The following is an 18,237-nucleotide window of genomic DNA, read 5'->3' as shown; positions in this document are numbered from 1 at the left end:
GGGAAATGTGGACCCATAGCCCTGCTGAGACATGTGATTGGATGAAGACTGGAAAACGTAGTTGGTTTCCCGTGCTACTTTTCCTCTGGAGCGGTGTCTTTGGTGAACTCTTCTCTGCTTCCGATATATACAAGCAAAATGTTTGTAAGTACTGCTGAGGAGGGGAGCAGCAGGGCAAGCTGAATTGTGGGCGACTCCTGGTCGTGCTGTTGCTCTAGAATCTGTGTGAATGTTTGAGCCTTGCCTGAGCTTTTATTGAAGTGCGTGTGTCAATTACAACCCAAAGGGCCAGTTGTGCAGTTGCAAAAAGGCAATATGAGTTCCAGTTGAAAAAGGAGAAAAGCCAGGAAGAAGAGCCATGCAGCGGCCGGCCGAACTCTCTGTGTTCCGGAGCAAAGAAGGAAGGCGACCGGGAGCTTGCCTTCAGAAGCAAAAGTCGCTGACCAGTCTTTCCCTCAGCAGTGAGGGGGAGAGACGACCTACTGTGCGCATTTCCAACTGGTTTGGAAATGCCGCCAAGGCCAGCCAGAGGGAGTCCAGCTATGCAGAGAGGCGCTCCCTGTCCAGGTTTGTGTCACGGTCCGTGCAGTCCCTGTACCACACCAGCGGCCCCGGGGCCTGGAGCCTTCTGCCTGCCAGCCACTCAGGCAGCGAGGGCTTAGAGGAGTGGACTTGCAGAAAAGGCTTGGAAGGGGAGAGTGACGAAGATAGCCGATCCGAGGACGAAAATGGGTCCTCCAGGCCGGGCAGCATCAGCAGGAGCTGGGCGGAGGAGGAGGGAGAGAGCTGCCTGCGGGAAGGCACTGCTCACCTGGACGAGGATGTGATCCTGACGATGCTGGGCGACCTGGAACAGGCGCTTTACGCTGACTTGATAGGTAAGTCGGGGCTGCTTCTCGGAGGAGGATGGAGTTTTAAGAAGCTGCCCCCTTTGCATGAACCAAATTTCGTCTGTTCTTCTGACTCATATTTTTAAAACTATCGTTATGCAAAACAATTTAAGATTCCTTGTCTCCTGAAATTCTTTTCTTCGTCAAACTGAACCATGAGAACCGCTGTAAAGTAGAAAGTTTTTTTCTCTATGTAGAAAGTCACTAGCAGCAACCCGCCCTGGGAGTTACTGGCCTGCAGTCTAGTGCGCTCCAGACATCCGGAAATAATGGGTAACCTTTTAAAAGTCCAAGTGTGTTTTTCACTTCATCATTAACGGGGCCTAATTTATTGGACTTCCCTCAAGGTGACCTCAGCACAGATTTGGAATGAAGGATGGACACATTGTTTTGTAGAGCCGAGTTTCTTCTGCTGCCTCAGTGCTGTCTGAGTAGATGGCGTGGCTGGTATGTCAGTGACGAGCACCATGCTTTCTCGTTACTCTTCCAGAAATGCAGAGGCCTCTTCTCAGGGCTTGACTCACTATTATTTTTTTTTTTTAGTATTTGGCAAAAAATACTTCTGAGTGTGTATGTGTTACAACTGTTTCTGTTACTGTGGAGATGAGTGTGAGCTGTTGTGGTACTTTACACACTAGGCCTTTTTGACGCCATGATTCTTGGCGGTAACTTCTGGCATACTCTGTGATGGACCAGGCATGACCATGTCTGAAGTAACCCTTCGGTTTTGCTATTTGCCTAAATAGCTAAACCGTAGACATTTTAACAGTTAAGTCTCAATTCAGTGCTCTGCTGAAGCATATTTGTATCAAATGGTGCCTTTTCCCAAAACTCATAAGCATTTAAACCATTGACCACATCCTATTTTATGTCAAGGTGCTATTTCCACAAAGGACTTCACATAGGGCTCCTTAAATTCGAAAGAATTAAACCGGACCAGTGATCTCTTTGTTTCTGATTCATACAACTGATGCCAAATAGCAGGTTTGTTTTTATTCTCTCTGTAGACCCTCCTGTTACAAGGTGCTTTAGGAGATTTTCTGGAATCTTAGTGAACCAGCTTTAGAAGATGAAAGCTTAGAGAGCGAGAGCAGAGGAGAATCTTGCTCAATTTTTCACGTCAGTTTGGCTTTAAAAGAGTAATGTTTGCACAGTTGTGGGAAGAGCTGGTTTCTGAATCTGAATACACCAAGTGCTCAGACGCTGAAGATTTACTTCTTCACCATTGTGTGATTTCTGTGATGAACTGCTTCTCGTAAAAAGCCTGCATGCAGTACAAAGGCAAGCGAGAGAGTCTTAATCCTTAAGAATCTTTTTTTCCCTCTTGCTCCTCTGGAACAGTAGAATCAAATAATAGTCATCTTTGCCTTGAAAAGGGTAGCATTTATCTTGTTCTAAGTACCTCTTATGTAAGTATTTTCAAAGATAGGACCAGAGTGAAGTCCCCTGACAGCATGTGTTAGTCGCTCTGCTAAATTATAGCATGCTGTGGGCGGGTGTATATATGACACATACCTTTTTGTGCATAAATAACTTGAAGCATTACTGTCAGAGGGTAATCTCTCAATAGGTGTCTGTGTAGTCCATGGTTTTTAAACTGAGCATCTGCTTGTTGTACTTATGGGATTATTCTCTTTAAGGCTTCCCCCCACACACACACATATGCCAGTATTCAAAAATGCAAGTGAGAAAGTAAGAGAAAGAGATTATTTAAATGGCTCTGATATGAATAATCATATCAGGATAATGAAGCCTTGCAACGCAGTTCCCTAAATAAAGATGCATGTTAAGTTGGTAAATATGGTCACTACATCCAAGCCCACAGCGCACGGGAATTTCAGGATTTCTGCCACGTGCTTGACCAGATTCTGCTTCTGACTCAAAATGGCCTCTTCCAAGTTAGTTTTTAGGCAGGGTTTCTTAAGTTTCACTCTTTAATCTTGGACATCCTAATAAATCAGGCTGACTAGGGTCTGTGCTATCACAACATAGAAGAATATTTAAAAGGTAGCTGTAAAGCTATTAGCCATATTTTGCTGTCCCCCCCCCTCCAAACTGTCTGGTTTAACCAGATGAGTGGAAAATTTTTCTACCCAGCTCACTCACAAAGTTAGGGTGACTTCGCCAAATAAATCAGATAGCCGTAGTCTAAAAAATAACACTTGTAGTGTAGCTGGTGTAGAGGACACAATTCTCTGTGAATCAGGTTCATTCAGATATAATTTGATTTCCTCTTAAAAGATGACAGGGCTGACAGTGTTAATTACGCTGTGTGTAATTAATGCCTAAAACGTAAGAGCAGGACCACACAGATTAAATGGTCTGTCTGTCTGCCACTAAGTGAAAAACGCAGAAGCGCCAAATTGAGCCTGTTCCTCTGAGCCCTGCTCATAGAGAAGACCTTACAAGCAAAAAGAAAGCAGTTTGCACCACTGGTAAAAACTCACAGTGAATTGCAGAAGGTGCCATTCTGGAAAAATGTGTGTAAGCCTTTATTTATTAATTTTTTTTTTCTGACACCTAAGAGGCTTCCTTCAGGAATAATAGCTGGCTTTGAGATGACAAAAGTGAAAGGGGATACAACATTTTTGCGACTACATAAATTTCTCATGTGCATTTTTCTACTAACTTTCATTTGCTCCTAAATATTTAATGTTATTTGTGCTCTCCCATTTGACCTTTTCAGTTGCGATCCCCTCCCCACCCCCAATTCTCTAGACATCATCTGGATACAAATTTACAGGATACTTCAGGCTTGTGCCATTCTTAGGGGGTTTGTGAGTGCATTTGACTTTATCTTGCCTGTTGTGGGTCATTGAGAACATTTCCTGCAGTAAGTTTTGATCTGGTTATTATCTTTCACGACACGAATGAAGCAACAATTATGTTTTGCTCCGTTAAGTGCTGGGAGGGAAAAGTCCATTTGTCTGATTGTCCTGAGTGGTGCCGTATCATGAGTGGATGTCCTGAGGAGAAAAACCAAAGGAGGGATGGGGTGGTGGTTCTGAGTCAAGAGGGAAGCTGTATAAACAAACAGTGGCTTCAGTTGGAATGATCCAAGGATCTAAGATGCCTGTTGGATAGGAAGAAGGAACTGTAAAGGGAGATAAAGAAGATGTGAAAAAAACCTTAGTGAAATGGGATGGCTGAAAATACAATGTTCTTAAAGTTATGTAAAAAAAAGACATTGAATGTAATTCAAACATCGGTGTTACTAATATTTTGCAGTTGGAAAGCGATTGAGATACAGCTTGATTGTAATGTGAAAGTTCTCCCAGGGGGAAGGGGCTCAGGGACAGGGGACATGTGATGGTGTATTTTAGGAACTTCTGTAAGGTCAACAGCTTGCATTCCTTCTTAACCTCCAATAAAATTCATCTCAACACTTTCTCCTTTGAGATTTTTCATCTCCTATCATTACTTAGGATCTTTGGCTTCTCTGTGGTATGAAATCTCAGATACACCACTGAATATTAGCTTTAGTGCTTCTCCAGTTTTGTCTCATCCTCACTGTTTCTTTGGCCCACTTTGAGTAAAATCCCTTCTTCACCTCTGCCTTTCCTTTGACTGTAATGATATTTCTTTTTCCTACTCTTTAAGAATTTCCTTACAGAATCTCCCTTTTTCTTCAAGGCTCTACCAGATTATTTAGAGGTAAGAGGTCAACGTCTTTCTAGCCATTTCTCAAATATTCTGTTATATTTATAAGGATGGAAGACTTTCCATAGAAAAAAATGATTAGAGTCTTAAGGGTTATTAACAATTCTGAGTTTTAAAATAAGGTTAATCTGTGAGGTTAAAGATTGTATGACTTGAATTAGGGTAGGGAAAGTCTACAGCATGTGGCTTTTTTAATTCTTAAAAATATATTTACTGAGGGAGGTTTTTTCGATGCTTTGTAAATTTGAAATAATAATGCAGTTATTAAGCAAATGTCAATCATTCAAATAAGTTGTAAATTAAAAGGAAGAGATTTGCTGACTGACAGCAGAGTAGCAACCATCCAGGATGAAGAATGAGGAACACTGTAGTCATGCTTGGCTGCAGAAGGAATTAGCAGTTATCTTTTTGAGAGGCTGTAGGGGGAGGGTGTAACTCAGTGGTAGAGCACGTGCTTAGTGTGAATGAGGTCCTGGGTTCAATCCCCAGTACCTCCATTAAAAAATAGATAGACAGACAGACAGACAGATAGACAGATAAATCTAATTACCCCCACTCCCCAAAAAGAGAAGCTAAAATTAAATGTCTGCCATGGTAAAGTGGTATAAAGTTGTTCAACTGGTTTCAGAGCCATTGGAATCACTGGGTGGAAGTTAAATGGTGGCAAATGATTGCTCACCCTCAGAAATGTTTTTGTAATTGGACCTAATTAGTCTAATATTGGAAAGAGTCATCTCTTACTGGAGAGGAGGAAGCCTTTTCGATCTTGGAGCCTTTAGGCAGAGACACATGGCCACCTCCCTAGTCAGACCAAGATTTCTTTCCTCACTGGCTGAGAGGTGAGGCAAGACAGTCTCTGAAATCCCTACCAACTCTAGGATTCTATTACAAATGTTAAACGGGTGTGTTTTTGTGTGTGTGTTTTAAAAATGTGGCATGAATATTGTGGAAGAAAAGTGAACAGGTTGAATATCTACCTGTGCTCTTAAAACAGATTGTAGACATGCACCTTGACTTGTCTGTGTGACAGTTTTCATACTGGAATTTAATATATGCTACTTTGACCTTCACTCTTCCTTCTTTTTTCGTTTTCCTTCCACCCCTTTTCCCTTCCTTCCCTTCCCTTCTCTTCCCTTTCTCTTCCTCCTTTTCCATCTCCTATCTTCTCTCCCCTTCATCAGTTTATTTCCCTTCCTTCCTTTTCTTCCTTCTTTCTTTTTATTAAAATTTCTCATCACTGGACATCATCCTGAACCCAAGTTGAACAGAATTAAGACTATGTTTCCTTTCCTCCCTTTCTAGGTGCTTCTTATTACCCGGATTCGCCAGCTTCAATGCCCACTGGCCTGGGAATTTTTACATAGCCATAGACAAATGATTTAATGGCATCTGTGCCCCCAAATGATAGATAGAGATTGTGTAAGGCCAATGTTCGTCACCCTGGCAGAGCTATTTATTTCATGCGTAGATTCATTCCTGGTTTAGATGCCTAGGACCACACTGGAACTCTAGTGTCACATGTGCATGTTTTGATTCCCTGTAGAAAGTGGAGAAATAATTAAAAATAAATCCATCCAGTGACCTGAATATTGGGTCATGAGTTCAATAAAACAAAAGACTATAAAAGATATTACGTCTATAAGAAAAACTTTCTCTATCTTATTCCCCAGAGTCCAAATATATACTTGCTACATAAGTCAAGTTTATCTCAGTTACTGTGAGTACACTTTGAAGCAGATAATTATGGAAATAATTAGGATCCAATTAATTTCAGATTTTTAAATTACGCTCAGAAACATGGAGCACTGTATAGCCTATTTCCAAATGACTCTCATTTCTCAATGACATAGACCTACAAAGTATTATTGCACTCTCATCACTTCAGATTATTACTTGTAACATTACACTATTCACATTTTATTTGTGGGAAAAAATATTATAATTTTCAGATGATAATAATCATTTGGAATTTCCTGCCTATGATTTTACTTTTAAGAAAAGGAACTTGCATTACTTACATATGTATATAATTATCCTCAGGATAGTAAATGACGTGAATAGCAATGTATTATTATGTTATTTTTCTAGGTGAAGACCCTGAAACAAGAAGAATGAGAACAGTTAAAAACATAGCAGATTTGAGGCAGAATTTGGAAGAGACTATGTCTAGTCTTCGTGGGACCCAGATAAGCCACAGGTCTTCCTCATTTCTGCATAACTTTGGGACAAAAAAGGAAAAAAATTATAATTAAGCACTTAACTTCTTATAATGAGAAATAAGACATTTTTGTTTTCTCTTACTATTTTCTCACTTAAATTTTACATGACAATCAACCAGTGACTTCTCAGCACATACCTAGTGATTTTTTTTCTCCCATTCATCTCTTCTTCAATATGATTTCCCATCCAGTCTGAATTAGCTGCTGCAACCACACCATCACAGCTGAGTGGATTTTTCTGCCTGCCTTATATAACAGTAGCAGAAGTTGTAGTTAAAATGCATCTGAGGAGGGCTGGTAGAGAGTCTTTCAAACCTAAGTTTAGTTAACTTCCAAAATAATACTCAGAAGTCTACAAAGGGTTAAATTAAGTGTTGGTTGAGAACATGGAGCAGGATTTTGTTTTATCTAAAATGTAATGATGCCCTTTCTTTTAAAGCAAAAAAAGAAAATAAAAACAAATCAAAACAAAACAAAACTAAATGATGAATGAATGTCCCTTCCTGCATTTTGATATCTGAAGAGATGTTTAGAATCTCAAAATGAATGTATAATTTGACTTTCATGAAAATGGGCATACTTCTAAGAAGTAACTCTCAAGTGTAGGCTTTCCTGCCTTCATGCATTCATGGCCCCACGTAAACCAGAGTATAGTGATTTCTCTATTTTATTTGACAGCACCCTTGAGACAACATTTGACAGCACCGTGACGACAGAAGTGAATGGAAGGACCATACCCAACTTGACAGGTCGACCCACTCCCATGACCTGGAGGTTGGGCCAGGCGTGTCCTCGACTTCAGGCTGGAGATGCTCCCTCCCTGGGTGCTGGCTACCCCCGCAGCGGTACCAGTCGCTTCATTCACACAGACCCCTCGAGGTTCATGTATACCACGCCTCTCCGTCGAGCTGCTGTCTCTCGGCTGGGAAACATGTCACAGATGGACATGACTGAGAAAGCAAGCAGTGACCTGGACGTGTCTTCTGAAGTTGATGTTGGTGGATATATGAGTGATGGAGATATCCTTGGGAAAAGTCTCAGGACTGATGACATCAACAGTGGGTAAGTGGCCCTGAGCCCTGGTCTCTAACAGAATTGTGTAAACAGAGGTGTCTACAAGGATGCATTAGCTGTAAGAAGGGAATTTGGCTTCATTAATAAAGTTATAAAAAATGTGAGAAACCTGAAGTTATTTGGGGGTATTTTAGCCCTCTCTTCTGCTCATTCATGAGAAGTATACAAAATTTCTGTAAAATCTCTTCATTATAATCCATTAAATTTTCCTATTGTTAGTTTAGAGAAACACATGGGCCCTGTGTTTTTCAGAGTGATTTTCACATGCTTCTTCAGTAACAGATTTTGTAGTGAAGGACGTGGGAAGGAGACAGGAGGAGTTCTGCTGAGCTGCTTGATTTTTTTTTTTTTTTTTTGACTTGTCAAAGCTGCCTGTAACTGCTTTGAGGAACACATATTTTCTGGCATTCTTCAATTATGCACCTCCAATCTAACTTGAGGGAAAATCTTTTTAGATTTGAGAGTTTCAATCTATTTATTCTCTTTCGGTGGTATTTAAATTTTTTTTTGTTATCCCCTGTTTGTCTTCAGCTTCCTATTACATTCCAAAAATGTTGTGATTATAAAACTGTTAATCGTGTTTTGGCATTTGGGAATATTTAGTTCAGTCTCAGGATGAGCCCCAATGGAGGAAATAGGATATTCTGTTAAAACCACTTCTCTTAATCACTGTAATTGCCCTTTTGAAAACTTATTACCTACTTCACTCTTGTTAAGTACTTTAAGGACATTAATCCTTTAACCCCAACCCCCCCCACCAACCCTTATGAGGTGAGTATTTTTATACCCGTTTTACAGATGAGGAAACTGATCCCAAATGGCCCCAATCGTAATAAGCTGAAGGAAAGGCTAGACTTACATTACATTAGATGGGTCTGACTTTAAATCCCAGGCTCTGTAATGCAGGAAAAAGCTTCCCAATGAACTTTATCTATACTTTTCATGTGAGTCTGGGTTTGACCTGTTCTTTGCATCTGAGAGGATCAGTGTCAGAAATCATTCTTCTGTACAAGTAACCCTTCCTGACCTCTTTCTTCAAAAGCTTGTCTGAATGATGACAAGGCCTTAAAAAGTACAAAGGAGGTTTTGATCAGACTTACAGCTCTGCTTTGATGTCCTTATTCTCACCCGGTGGCCACCTTCTCTCAGTTTCTAAAGATCTAGCATTAGGGAGACAGGTGATCATTAATTTGGGTAGGAAGTAGTTGAGTTCCCCCTGGAGTCAGAGTGTCTAAATTAAGTCTCTGTCTCTCATTTGCTATCTGCGGACCCCTGGGAGCTTAAGTTACCCACATTCCTTTCTGTAATAAAGACAAAATTGCAGAATCTTCATGAAATTGTTAGGGGTGAAGGAAGTAACCCACAAACTTGTACTTAGCACAAAGCCTGTCACAATGTAAGTGCTCAGTAAATGTATCATCCCCATCATAATGACATTTAATATCATTGGTAATTATTAACCTAATGATTAATAACTTAACAATCATAGTGTATGATCTCATATAGGAGATAGTAGAAATTGCGGGAGGCATGAGGAATTCTGGCAAAAGAATAGAGAAGAGGGATCGTGAGCTGAATCATGTATGAATATACGTGTGTATTCAGAAATATTTGGTGAGTTCCAACCATGGGTCAAACAACATTCTAGGCACTGTGTTCAGTGGTGAACAATATAGACACATTGCCTGCCCACTTATCACTCATGTGTTAGTGTTTTTATATTTTTCTAGGTGCTCATTTATTCAACAAATGAATAGTAATATATGTACATATGTATGTAAGTGTGTGTATGTACATTCTTAGATAAGTATTTTTTAAAAGACAATTTAAAAAAAACTGAGTGCTGCTAATGATAATATATTTGACCATCATACCTGTACTCAGGAACATTTTGTATTTTCCAGGACTCTAGCTGTATTAATGAACACTCACTTCTGTAACAGAAAATCTCGGTATCTTAACACCAAGAAGTTAATTCCTCCTTCACATAAAACCCTCCTTGGTGTTTCTGACCCTCATTTGGGCACTGTGTATCATACAGTCTTTCAGAGACTAAGCTGGATGGTAGATAGATAACTGCTATTATCCAGCCAGATTTCTGATGTCACCCTGGGCATTGATTTCAACAGGCAGATGACAAAAGAGAGAAAGAACCGTGGTGTTAAGAGTATTTCATATGCTTCAGGGCTGGAAGTGGTCCTTGTGACTTCTATCTGCCTTTCCATAGCCAGGACAGCTGTGTGGCCACATCTAACTGTCAGCACGGCCAGGAACCACGGTTCAGCTGTGTGCCCAGGAGGAAGAGGAAATTGATTTGATGCGAGCTAGCTGGTCTCTGCTGAACTCACTAATGAGAAATTTTTTAAATATTGTCATGTCCTTTGTTTTTCCTACTTGTTTCCTGCCTCAGAATTCAGATTTCTGTTCTCCATTTTTGTTCCCTGTTGGTCTTTCAAAGGAGGCCTTGGATAGTCCCACAAACGAGTCTGTAAACAAACGTTGGTGGTCTGCATGTTTTCTTTTGACCAACAAAGTTATTAATATTCAATATCAAAAGAAGAAGAAGAAAAGGCATAAGTAAGAACTGCACAAACCCTGTATGAGAACTTCCTCCGGTGATGTTTACCTGCTTGGCCTTCTACATTTTGTCTTTCCCACGGTAGAGTACAGAACACTGAAATTTAAAGAATGACTCAGCATTCTCTTCCCTGGAGGGAGAGTGACCAGATGTGGTCGGTGGACAGTATCACTGGTCTCAGCCCAGGGGTTACTGGGGGTGTGAGGAGGACACCCAGGATGTGCTCTACCTCTTCCTTGCTCATCAGTGAACATGGTATATATACTGTCAGTACCAGGAGGATGCAACCCGATGTCTCAGCATAGAATTAAAAGTTGGGAAGACATCCTGGGGACATTTTAATTTGATGTTTTCTTTAAGTAAGAAAAAAAAAAAAAGGACATACAAATGTCCGTGCTACGATTCATGAAAAAACTGAGTGACAAAGTTCACCGTCTGTTCCCAATGTTTTCAAGTATGTTTTAGTGATTAAAGGGACAAAAGGCTCAAAAGACACAACGAATGAAGAGGTTTAATTTAGGATTTTTTTTTTTCTCATGTAACCTCAAGGAATGTCATGAAGTAAATGAGAGTGCAGTTTCATTTTTTTGTTTCATGTACTTCAGGTAGAACTCAGAGAATTAGTTAATCAGCATTCTGAGAATTTGAAATTTCTCGAAGCGTGCAAATGCTTATCTCTTTCTTCTCGTCTTAAAACTTGCTTTAAACACTTGGGGATGTGAATCTGCCAGTAATTAGGAATTACTCAGAGGAAGGCCTCTTACTTATAATGAATCTCTTTGAAAAAGTCCCCATGTATGAAGCAAAAATGGAGCACCCTGGGAAACTGGGGAGGAAAGTTACATATTTTAATTGGGTGGAAATTGAAGTTATCTGCAAGTGTCATAGTGATAAATAGTTGGGCCAAGAATATAACCTAAAATTCTGCTTTGTCACTTGGCCCAAACACAGGGAATGTCTAGGGAATGACACTTTTAAAAAGGGAGGTGGATACTTTCATCCCGCTTCTCCCCTGACACTCCATCCGTTCCCCTTCAGTAACCTTTGTGATGACTAAAGCATGCGTGGTCTTCATTGGGAAGGGCAGGGCTACCTGAGTTTACATGCTAAACGCCAGACTCCCAATCATAATGCTACTTGTCATTTCATATTCAAGATATGAGAGTTATTTTTAGGGAATGTAGACATTGTAATGGAAGAATAGCCAGTGACACTAGCCAAAACTTCTATAAAGCACTTACCGTGTGCTAGGCCGTGTTCTATCCATTTTATATATATGAACTCATCTGTATGTCACCATACCTGTAAAAGGTGAGTGTATCGTTACTATCTTCATTTTACAGATGAAACAACTGAGGCATAGATAGGTTAAGTAACTTCAGGTAGAACTCAGAAATTTGTTAATTGGTATTCTGGGAATTCCAAATTTCTTGGTGTTTGCAATGCTGGAGTTGAACTTGAGAACAGTCTGGCTCCAGTCTGCACTCGTAATCATCTTGACATGCCACCCCTGTGAAGTTGTCTATATGACTAGTTTGTATGCATTTCTCTCCTAGGAGTTGATCTTTTATAAACAAACGTAACAGGACTTCACAGCAATCACTCATTATTAGGATAGTTGTTGTAGCTAGCATCTCTGATCTCAGGGATAATCCTTAATATTATCTGTGCTCATCTACAGGAAGATGCTGAATTAGAATTCCTTTGAGGTTAAAAAAAAAAAAACACTTTAGGTGCCCTGTGTGTTCATGTCATAAAAATAGCTAATTGTTACATACAGTGGCTGAAAGGAGGTATATTGAATGTAAAAAGAGAATTCGAGGGAGATATGGTAGAAGCAGAGGTTTTTGAATCTTTCCAAATCCCCACAAAAGCAGACAAAGCAACTAGATAATAAAGCCATAGAACGTGATCATTGTTTACACAAGAAAGATGATGGCAAGGTATCATCTCAAACCATAAATATAAGGAATTAGCGACAGTCAGGAGCCAAAGGACCCTCATTGCCTCAGTGTCTGTGCACAGAAGAAGAAACAGAGGGTAGTTTTTGGGCCACTGATAACAGTGAGAACAGAAGAACCCTAAGTAGCCAAGAGAAACTGACTAGGAAACACCCAGGGCAGATGTGAATATAGCAGCTAAGCTGGGAGGGTTTGGACCACTTGACCAGCCAGGGAGAGTGAGGGCTGAAGGTCGCATCTGACAGGAATGGAGCAGTCTAGTTCCCGTGACTTCATTAGACTGTCCAGCCACAGCTCCCTTCCAGGGCAGAGCCCCACACTGGGGGAGAACTTCCAGGAGTAGAAGCAGAATTGAACAGGATGTAGCGAAACGCAAAAATAGGAAAGGTCCAGATAAAACTGGGAGATGGGAACAGACTCCCAAAATCTCAAAAAGCTGCTCACTGCATTTTAAAACACTACACAAAAATAACAGAAACAGTTACTGTGTGACGTTAGGAAGGAATCTGGATCAAGTTTCTTTTTATTCAGAAGAATTCATGTCACATAAAAATAAGCAAGAGAAAGATGTCAGGATAAAACCCTATGTAAGCCACACACATATGCAACACACATAACTCAGAAAGGGTTAGTATCAATGAGGAAAGAAAAAGCCAACAAAAAAAGCAAAGAACCCAATAGAAAAATGAGCAAAAGGCATAAATAGCCATTTCACACATAAATGGCCCATAACAAAATAAAAATATAATCAACATGCTTGGTAATAAGGAACTTGTAAATTAAAAACAGCATGAGAATCCCTATCCACAGAGTTTTATAGGAGGTTATTTTGAAACCTTTTTGAAAACTCTTTGGCATTCACTAGTAAGGTTTGAAGATGTGCATGTATCTCTTATGACCCAATGATTCCCTTCCTATATATAGATCTTAGATAAGCCCTTGCCTGTGAGCACAAGGAAGTGCATGTATACAAATGTTCAGGGCAGAGTTGTTTGTAACAGCAAACAAACAAAACAGAAAACAGCTCAAATGTCCCTAACAGTCAGATGGATTAATAGACTGGAGAGCGTTTGACAAACAAAGCTGTACAACTCTAACATGAATATACATCAAGATAGATGATTGGCAAAAATGTAGTTTTAATTGAAGGAAATAAGTCACAAAAGAATATATATAATTTGGTTCAGTTTATATACAGTTCAAAATCATGAGGTGCTAAACAATGTGTTTTGAAGAATACGTGCCCATATGGTAAAATCACAAAGAAAAGCAAAAGAATGCTTAACACAAAATCTAGGTGGTTGTTAAGATCATGGTTTCTGAACAATAAGAACATTTATTTATTTATTTATCTATTTATTTATTTATTTATTTATTTACTTACTTACTTACTTATTTATTTTTGGCTGGGGGAGGTAATAAGGTTTATTTACTTTTAGAGGAGGTACTGATGATTGAACCCAGGACCTTGTGCATGCTAAGCATGCGCTCTACTGCTTGAGCTAACAGATAAACAACAAGTTCATACTATACAGCACAGGAAACTATATTCAGTATCTTGTAGTAACTCATGGTGAAAAAGAATATGAAAATGAATATATATGTTCATGTGTGACTGAAGCATTATGCTGCACACCAGAAACTGACACAATGTTGTAAACTGGCTAAACTTCAATAGAAAAATATATTACAAAGAAAAGAAAGATCATGGTTTCTGGAGCCGACTTTCTAGATTTATTCTCAATTCTGCTATGACTGGTTGAGTGACCTTGTGAGAGTCCTTAACCTTTTCTTGAAATTTTCAGGTAATGTCAAATAGGTTTAAACAGGTATTAATTGAACCAAAAAGAGTTAGCGGTGTCTAATTCCTGTTTACAGACACTTGTCACATTTGAATGTTGGTAGGACATTTTCATAATAAAACCATGAGTTTATTATCTGAAAAGTTACATAGCGTCATCACATGGATAAAGCAAATTCCTCATTTACATTTTTCTTGAAAGTTCTTCCTTCTTTTTTTCTGAAGGTTTTAAAAACTTAACATGAATTTCATAGTTCCTCTAGAAAAATTCTGCTGTAGTCTGGGAGCTATAAATGGTAGGAGATCATTTTGAAAGAATAATGTAAAATTTTATTAAAAAATTCCTGATAATGTTATACCTACACTTCTAAACCATTAGCTAAGATGAGTTTAAGAAGTAATAGTCATAGAGAAGATTAGTACAAAAAGTTGCAAAGGAAACTCGCAACAAACAAACAAAAATTAAAATCTCTCCAATGATGAAAGTCTTAGGATAACTTTAGCCATGTTCAAATTCTATAAGCTATAAGATGATCACATTAAAAAAAACCCAATAGTCTCACAAAACATTTCTAAATCTTCCTCCCTTATACTGCTACTCCTCTTCCTTCTGTGTAGAAAAACTTTGCATAGTTATGGCATATTTTCTTCACATCTCTGTTTTCCAGATTACTATTTCCAGGCCATACTGCTCCACCTTGCTCTAGAATGAAATATTAAACTGCTTCCTGTGCGTGGATATGTGGATTTCCCGTAGACACCACAAATACAGCATAGATTGTATTTGTCTTCCCCACTAAAGCTCATGTTCCTTTTTGATGTGCTAAGACAGTTTCACACTCTCCAGCAAATCAACAACCTAGATCTAATGTGACGATAATGATGTATGACATGTAAATTATTTAGAACCGTTCCTGGCAACATCTTAAGCATTTAATACATCTTAGTTATTATTTTACAATAGTGGTCAGTTTTGTACATTTTACTTATCGAATAAATTAATCGAATTTTAACATGACTCCTGTGACCTTCAATGCTTCAAAAATGGTATTTACAAAATGAAATGATCTTGCTCCAGTGTTGCTAGGAGTTACATTATCTATAAGCCTGTTCAAAATATCATTAACAAAAGGGGGAAAGGGATGGCTTTATAATAGGCTATCTACTTATTGCCGTAAGGAAGAATAATTTCCTAATAAACTTGAAAAGCTGTTCTGATACTTCCTGGTGAGTAGAATGTTTATATAGAAAAAAGCTATAAAAGAGCCTATTTGCATAATTAATAAAAATTATAAACACAGTGTATTAAGTTAAATTATACAAATGAGGTCATTTACTTTTCTGTTGATTAATTAGGCATTTATTTTCAGGTACATGACAGATGGAGGGCTGAACCTGTATACTAGAAGTCTGAACCGAATACCAGACACAGCCACTTCCAGGGATGTCATCCAGAGAGGAGTTCATGATGTGACAGTGGATGCAGACAGGTAATGCCATCAGTATATTTGATGGTGGGGGGCAGTGAATAAAGCAGCTTTTTAAATGAAATGGTTGGAGTTTTGCAGTATAAACCAAAAGGCTTTTTATTTTGGTATAATAATTACTTTGGAACATTTTAAAAACTAAGGTGGTTTTGCTTACAAAACTTTTGGCTCTGCATAATGCTGGAAAAAAATTGCTTTGCTGGTGAGAATACTTAACAAATTTTGGGTTACATGGTGACAAATATTAATATCTGTAAATGCCAAATTATAAACCTAGACTTAAGTTCCTTACTTGAAAAGAACCCCGGCTGATAAATACCTTTCAATACAGATGCCCTCAGATCTGCCTGGGTGCTAATGATGGAAAGATTAGAACAATTCTAATCATCAGGTAAAATAAGCTTGATGCTTTTTTTTGAGGGGTTTTTTGAAAGCACACAGCTCTTGCTGCAGGCTAATCTCTTTTAGACTTCAAATTGCTTAAAGGTTTGTGTGTATGTGTGTGTGTGTGTGTGTTTCATATACTAGTTATTATTTTGCTGGGAATTGTTTTGCCAGTTGTATCAGAATCACTGCTATTTGAGAATACCTGTCTTTGTGAAATAATGTTGTAAGACATATTTCTGACTTGATTTTGCCCCACTTCACTCAGATTTTTTTTTTACTTTCGTGAGCAGAATGGGATTGCATATTCCTAGAACGACTACTACGTATCAATACCTAGAGTAGTTCTTTAATTCAGCAGTTATGAAGCGGACAAATGGTTCAGACCTAGTGTATCCATATTCTGAAATAAGTGTGTACGATTCATTGCGCATTTTATACAGCCAACTCCAAAGGCTAGATGGTGAATTCTATTGTTAGTCTTCAGTTTCTCCTCACTCAAATGATGCTGATGTTTGGTTGGCCAACAGAACAGTTTTGGCTCTCATCCTGTGTGTATGCTAGCCTTCTAGACTGTGTAAAAGATGTGTGTGAAGCATGTGGTTCTAAAAGGCTTAAGGAAAATGTTGCCCACTCCCAACCCCCACCTGAACTCCTCTTACAGCATTTTCCCTCTGATTCTCGCTGCCTTCAAACACCATGGACGTCTTGCTGCTTTCGAATTGATGCTTCCTCTGCCTATAACGCCCTTTTCTACATTTCTTGTATTATTGCCTCCATCACATTTCTGTCTCATCTTAGTGTTCCCTTAGAGAAGCATTTACAGAGTAGCTAAGATGCGTTTCATTTCCAGTCATTTTTTCCCGTTACTTTCTATTATTTTCTTCAATGTACACATCACTTCTAAAATATACCGTACTCATTTGTTTACATGTTTATTTTGCACCTCCCCCATTACAGTGTAAACTCAGGAATGCAAAATTATTGTCATAGTTATTATACGCTGAGCTTTTAATAAATACTTGTGGAGTGAGTGAACCAAGGAATGAATATATCCATCTAGGCTAGCAACAGTCCAGTTGGGTAAAGAGGCAAATAAGACTGCAAAAACAGCCAAGATACTGCAAGGATATGATGTAAGAGAGGGAATGAGTTATGTGGGAAAATACAAAGCAGTGATTGGAGGGAAAGAAATCCAAAGTGTGGCCCACATTTTGAAACTTGTGACCTACACATTGTTGGCTGACAGTGGAAAACATTAGAAGTGAAAAAAACTCTCTTGGTCTTTGGACAATGAGATTTATGATGGCAGAATCTAGAAATCAATACAAAGGTGACTTATTTTGGAGACATGTGGGATAATTAGCTCTCCTTGCTCCCTTAAGGCTCCAGACTGGGGCCTGGCTGAGGAACCCCAGACCAACAGAAAGACCCAGGTATCTGTCTAATAAATTGGGACCTGCAAAAGGCATAGTTCTTAAAGTGTGGCCCCGGGATCAGAAGCATCAGCATCACTTGGGACCTTGTTAGAAACGCAGATTATCATTTCCATCCAGGACTTACTGAATCTGGGGCCCAGTGATCTGAGCTTTAACCAGATGACTCAGATAAACACTAAAACTAGTGAACCACATCTGAAAATGAACAAATAGATGCCAGGCCTATGAAAATATAAACAGTTGATATAAACTTTTAAACATTAAAAAAAAAAAAACTGGCATTTCGCAGTTCCAACTTCATTAGCTGTGCTTTGTCAAGGGAAAGAGAATATAAAAATAACAATGGCACTAATAATCTGTAAATTAGATCAAACAATGATGTGTTGCACCTGAAATAAATTGTCTCCGATTTTGAGAATTATGTAGAAGGTTTTTGAAAGCATGATGTAATTTAAGGAATACAAAAAAACATTTTGGTCATTTTTACATGTTAAAAAGCAATACAGTTGTAGTGAAAATTCCCACTATGGGAGTCTTAGGTGTTCCTCTTTTATTCTAGACAAATCCGAAGCGATTTAAAAATCTTATATTCAGGAAGTGACTCAGGACGTTTATTGTTTTAAATACATAATCTTAAATAGTAAAGTTGTGACAGTCCTTCTGTTCATTTGTACAGGGTGTTGTTCATAAAATTTTCTTCATTCTGATCTCCATTCCAAATAGGGTAGACAAGCATGGCTCAAA

At 38.8% G+C, this 18,237-nt stretch overlaps 1 protein-coding gene across 1 annotated transcript in view; it reads left to right on the top strand.

Annotated features, from left to right (window-relative positions):
* The window catches only part of NAV3 (neuron navigator 3), a 311,096-nt gene that overhangs the window by 163,363 nt on the left and 129,496 nt on the right, over positions 1-18,237 (top strand). Inside the window, 3 exon segments of the mRNA XM_006179097.2 lie at positions 6,639-6,747; positions 7,448-7,831; positions 15,554-15,673. Of these exon segments, the coding sequence (XP_006179159.2) occupies positions 6,639-6,747; positions 7,448-7,831; positions 15,554-15,673 (613 nt within the window).

The sequence above is a fragment of the Camelus ferus genome, chromosome 12 (assembly GCF_009834535.1).
Source record: "Camelus ferus isolate YT-003-E chromosome 12, BCGSAC_Cfer_1.0, whole genome shotgun sequence".
Taxonomy (NCBI): Eukaryota; Metazoa; Chordata; class Mammalia; order Artiodactyla; family Camelidae; genus Camelus; species Camelus ferus.
This window is presented reverse-complemented; position numbering and strand designations above follow the sequence as displayed.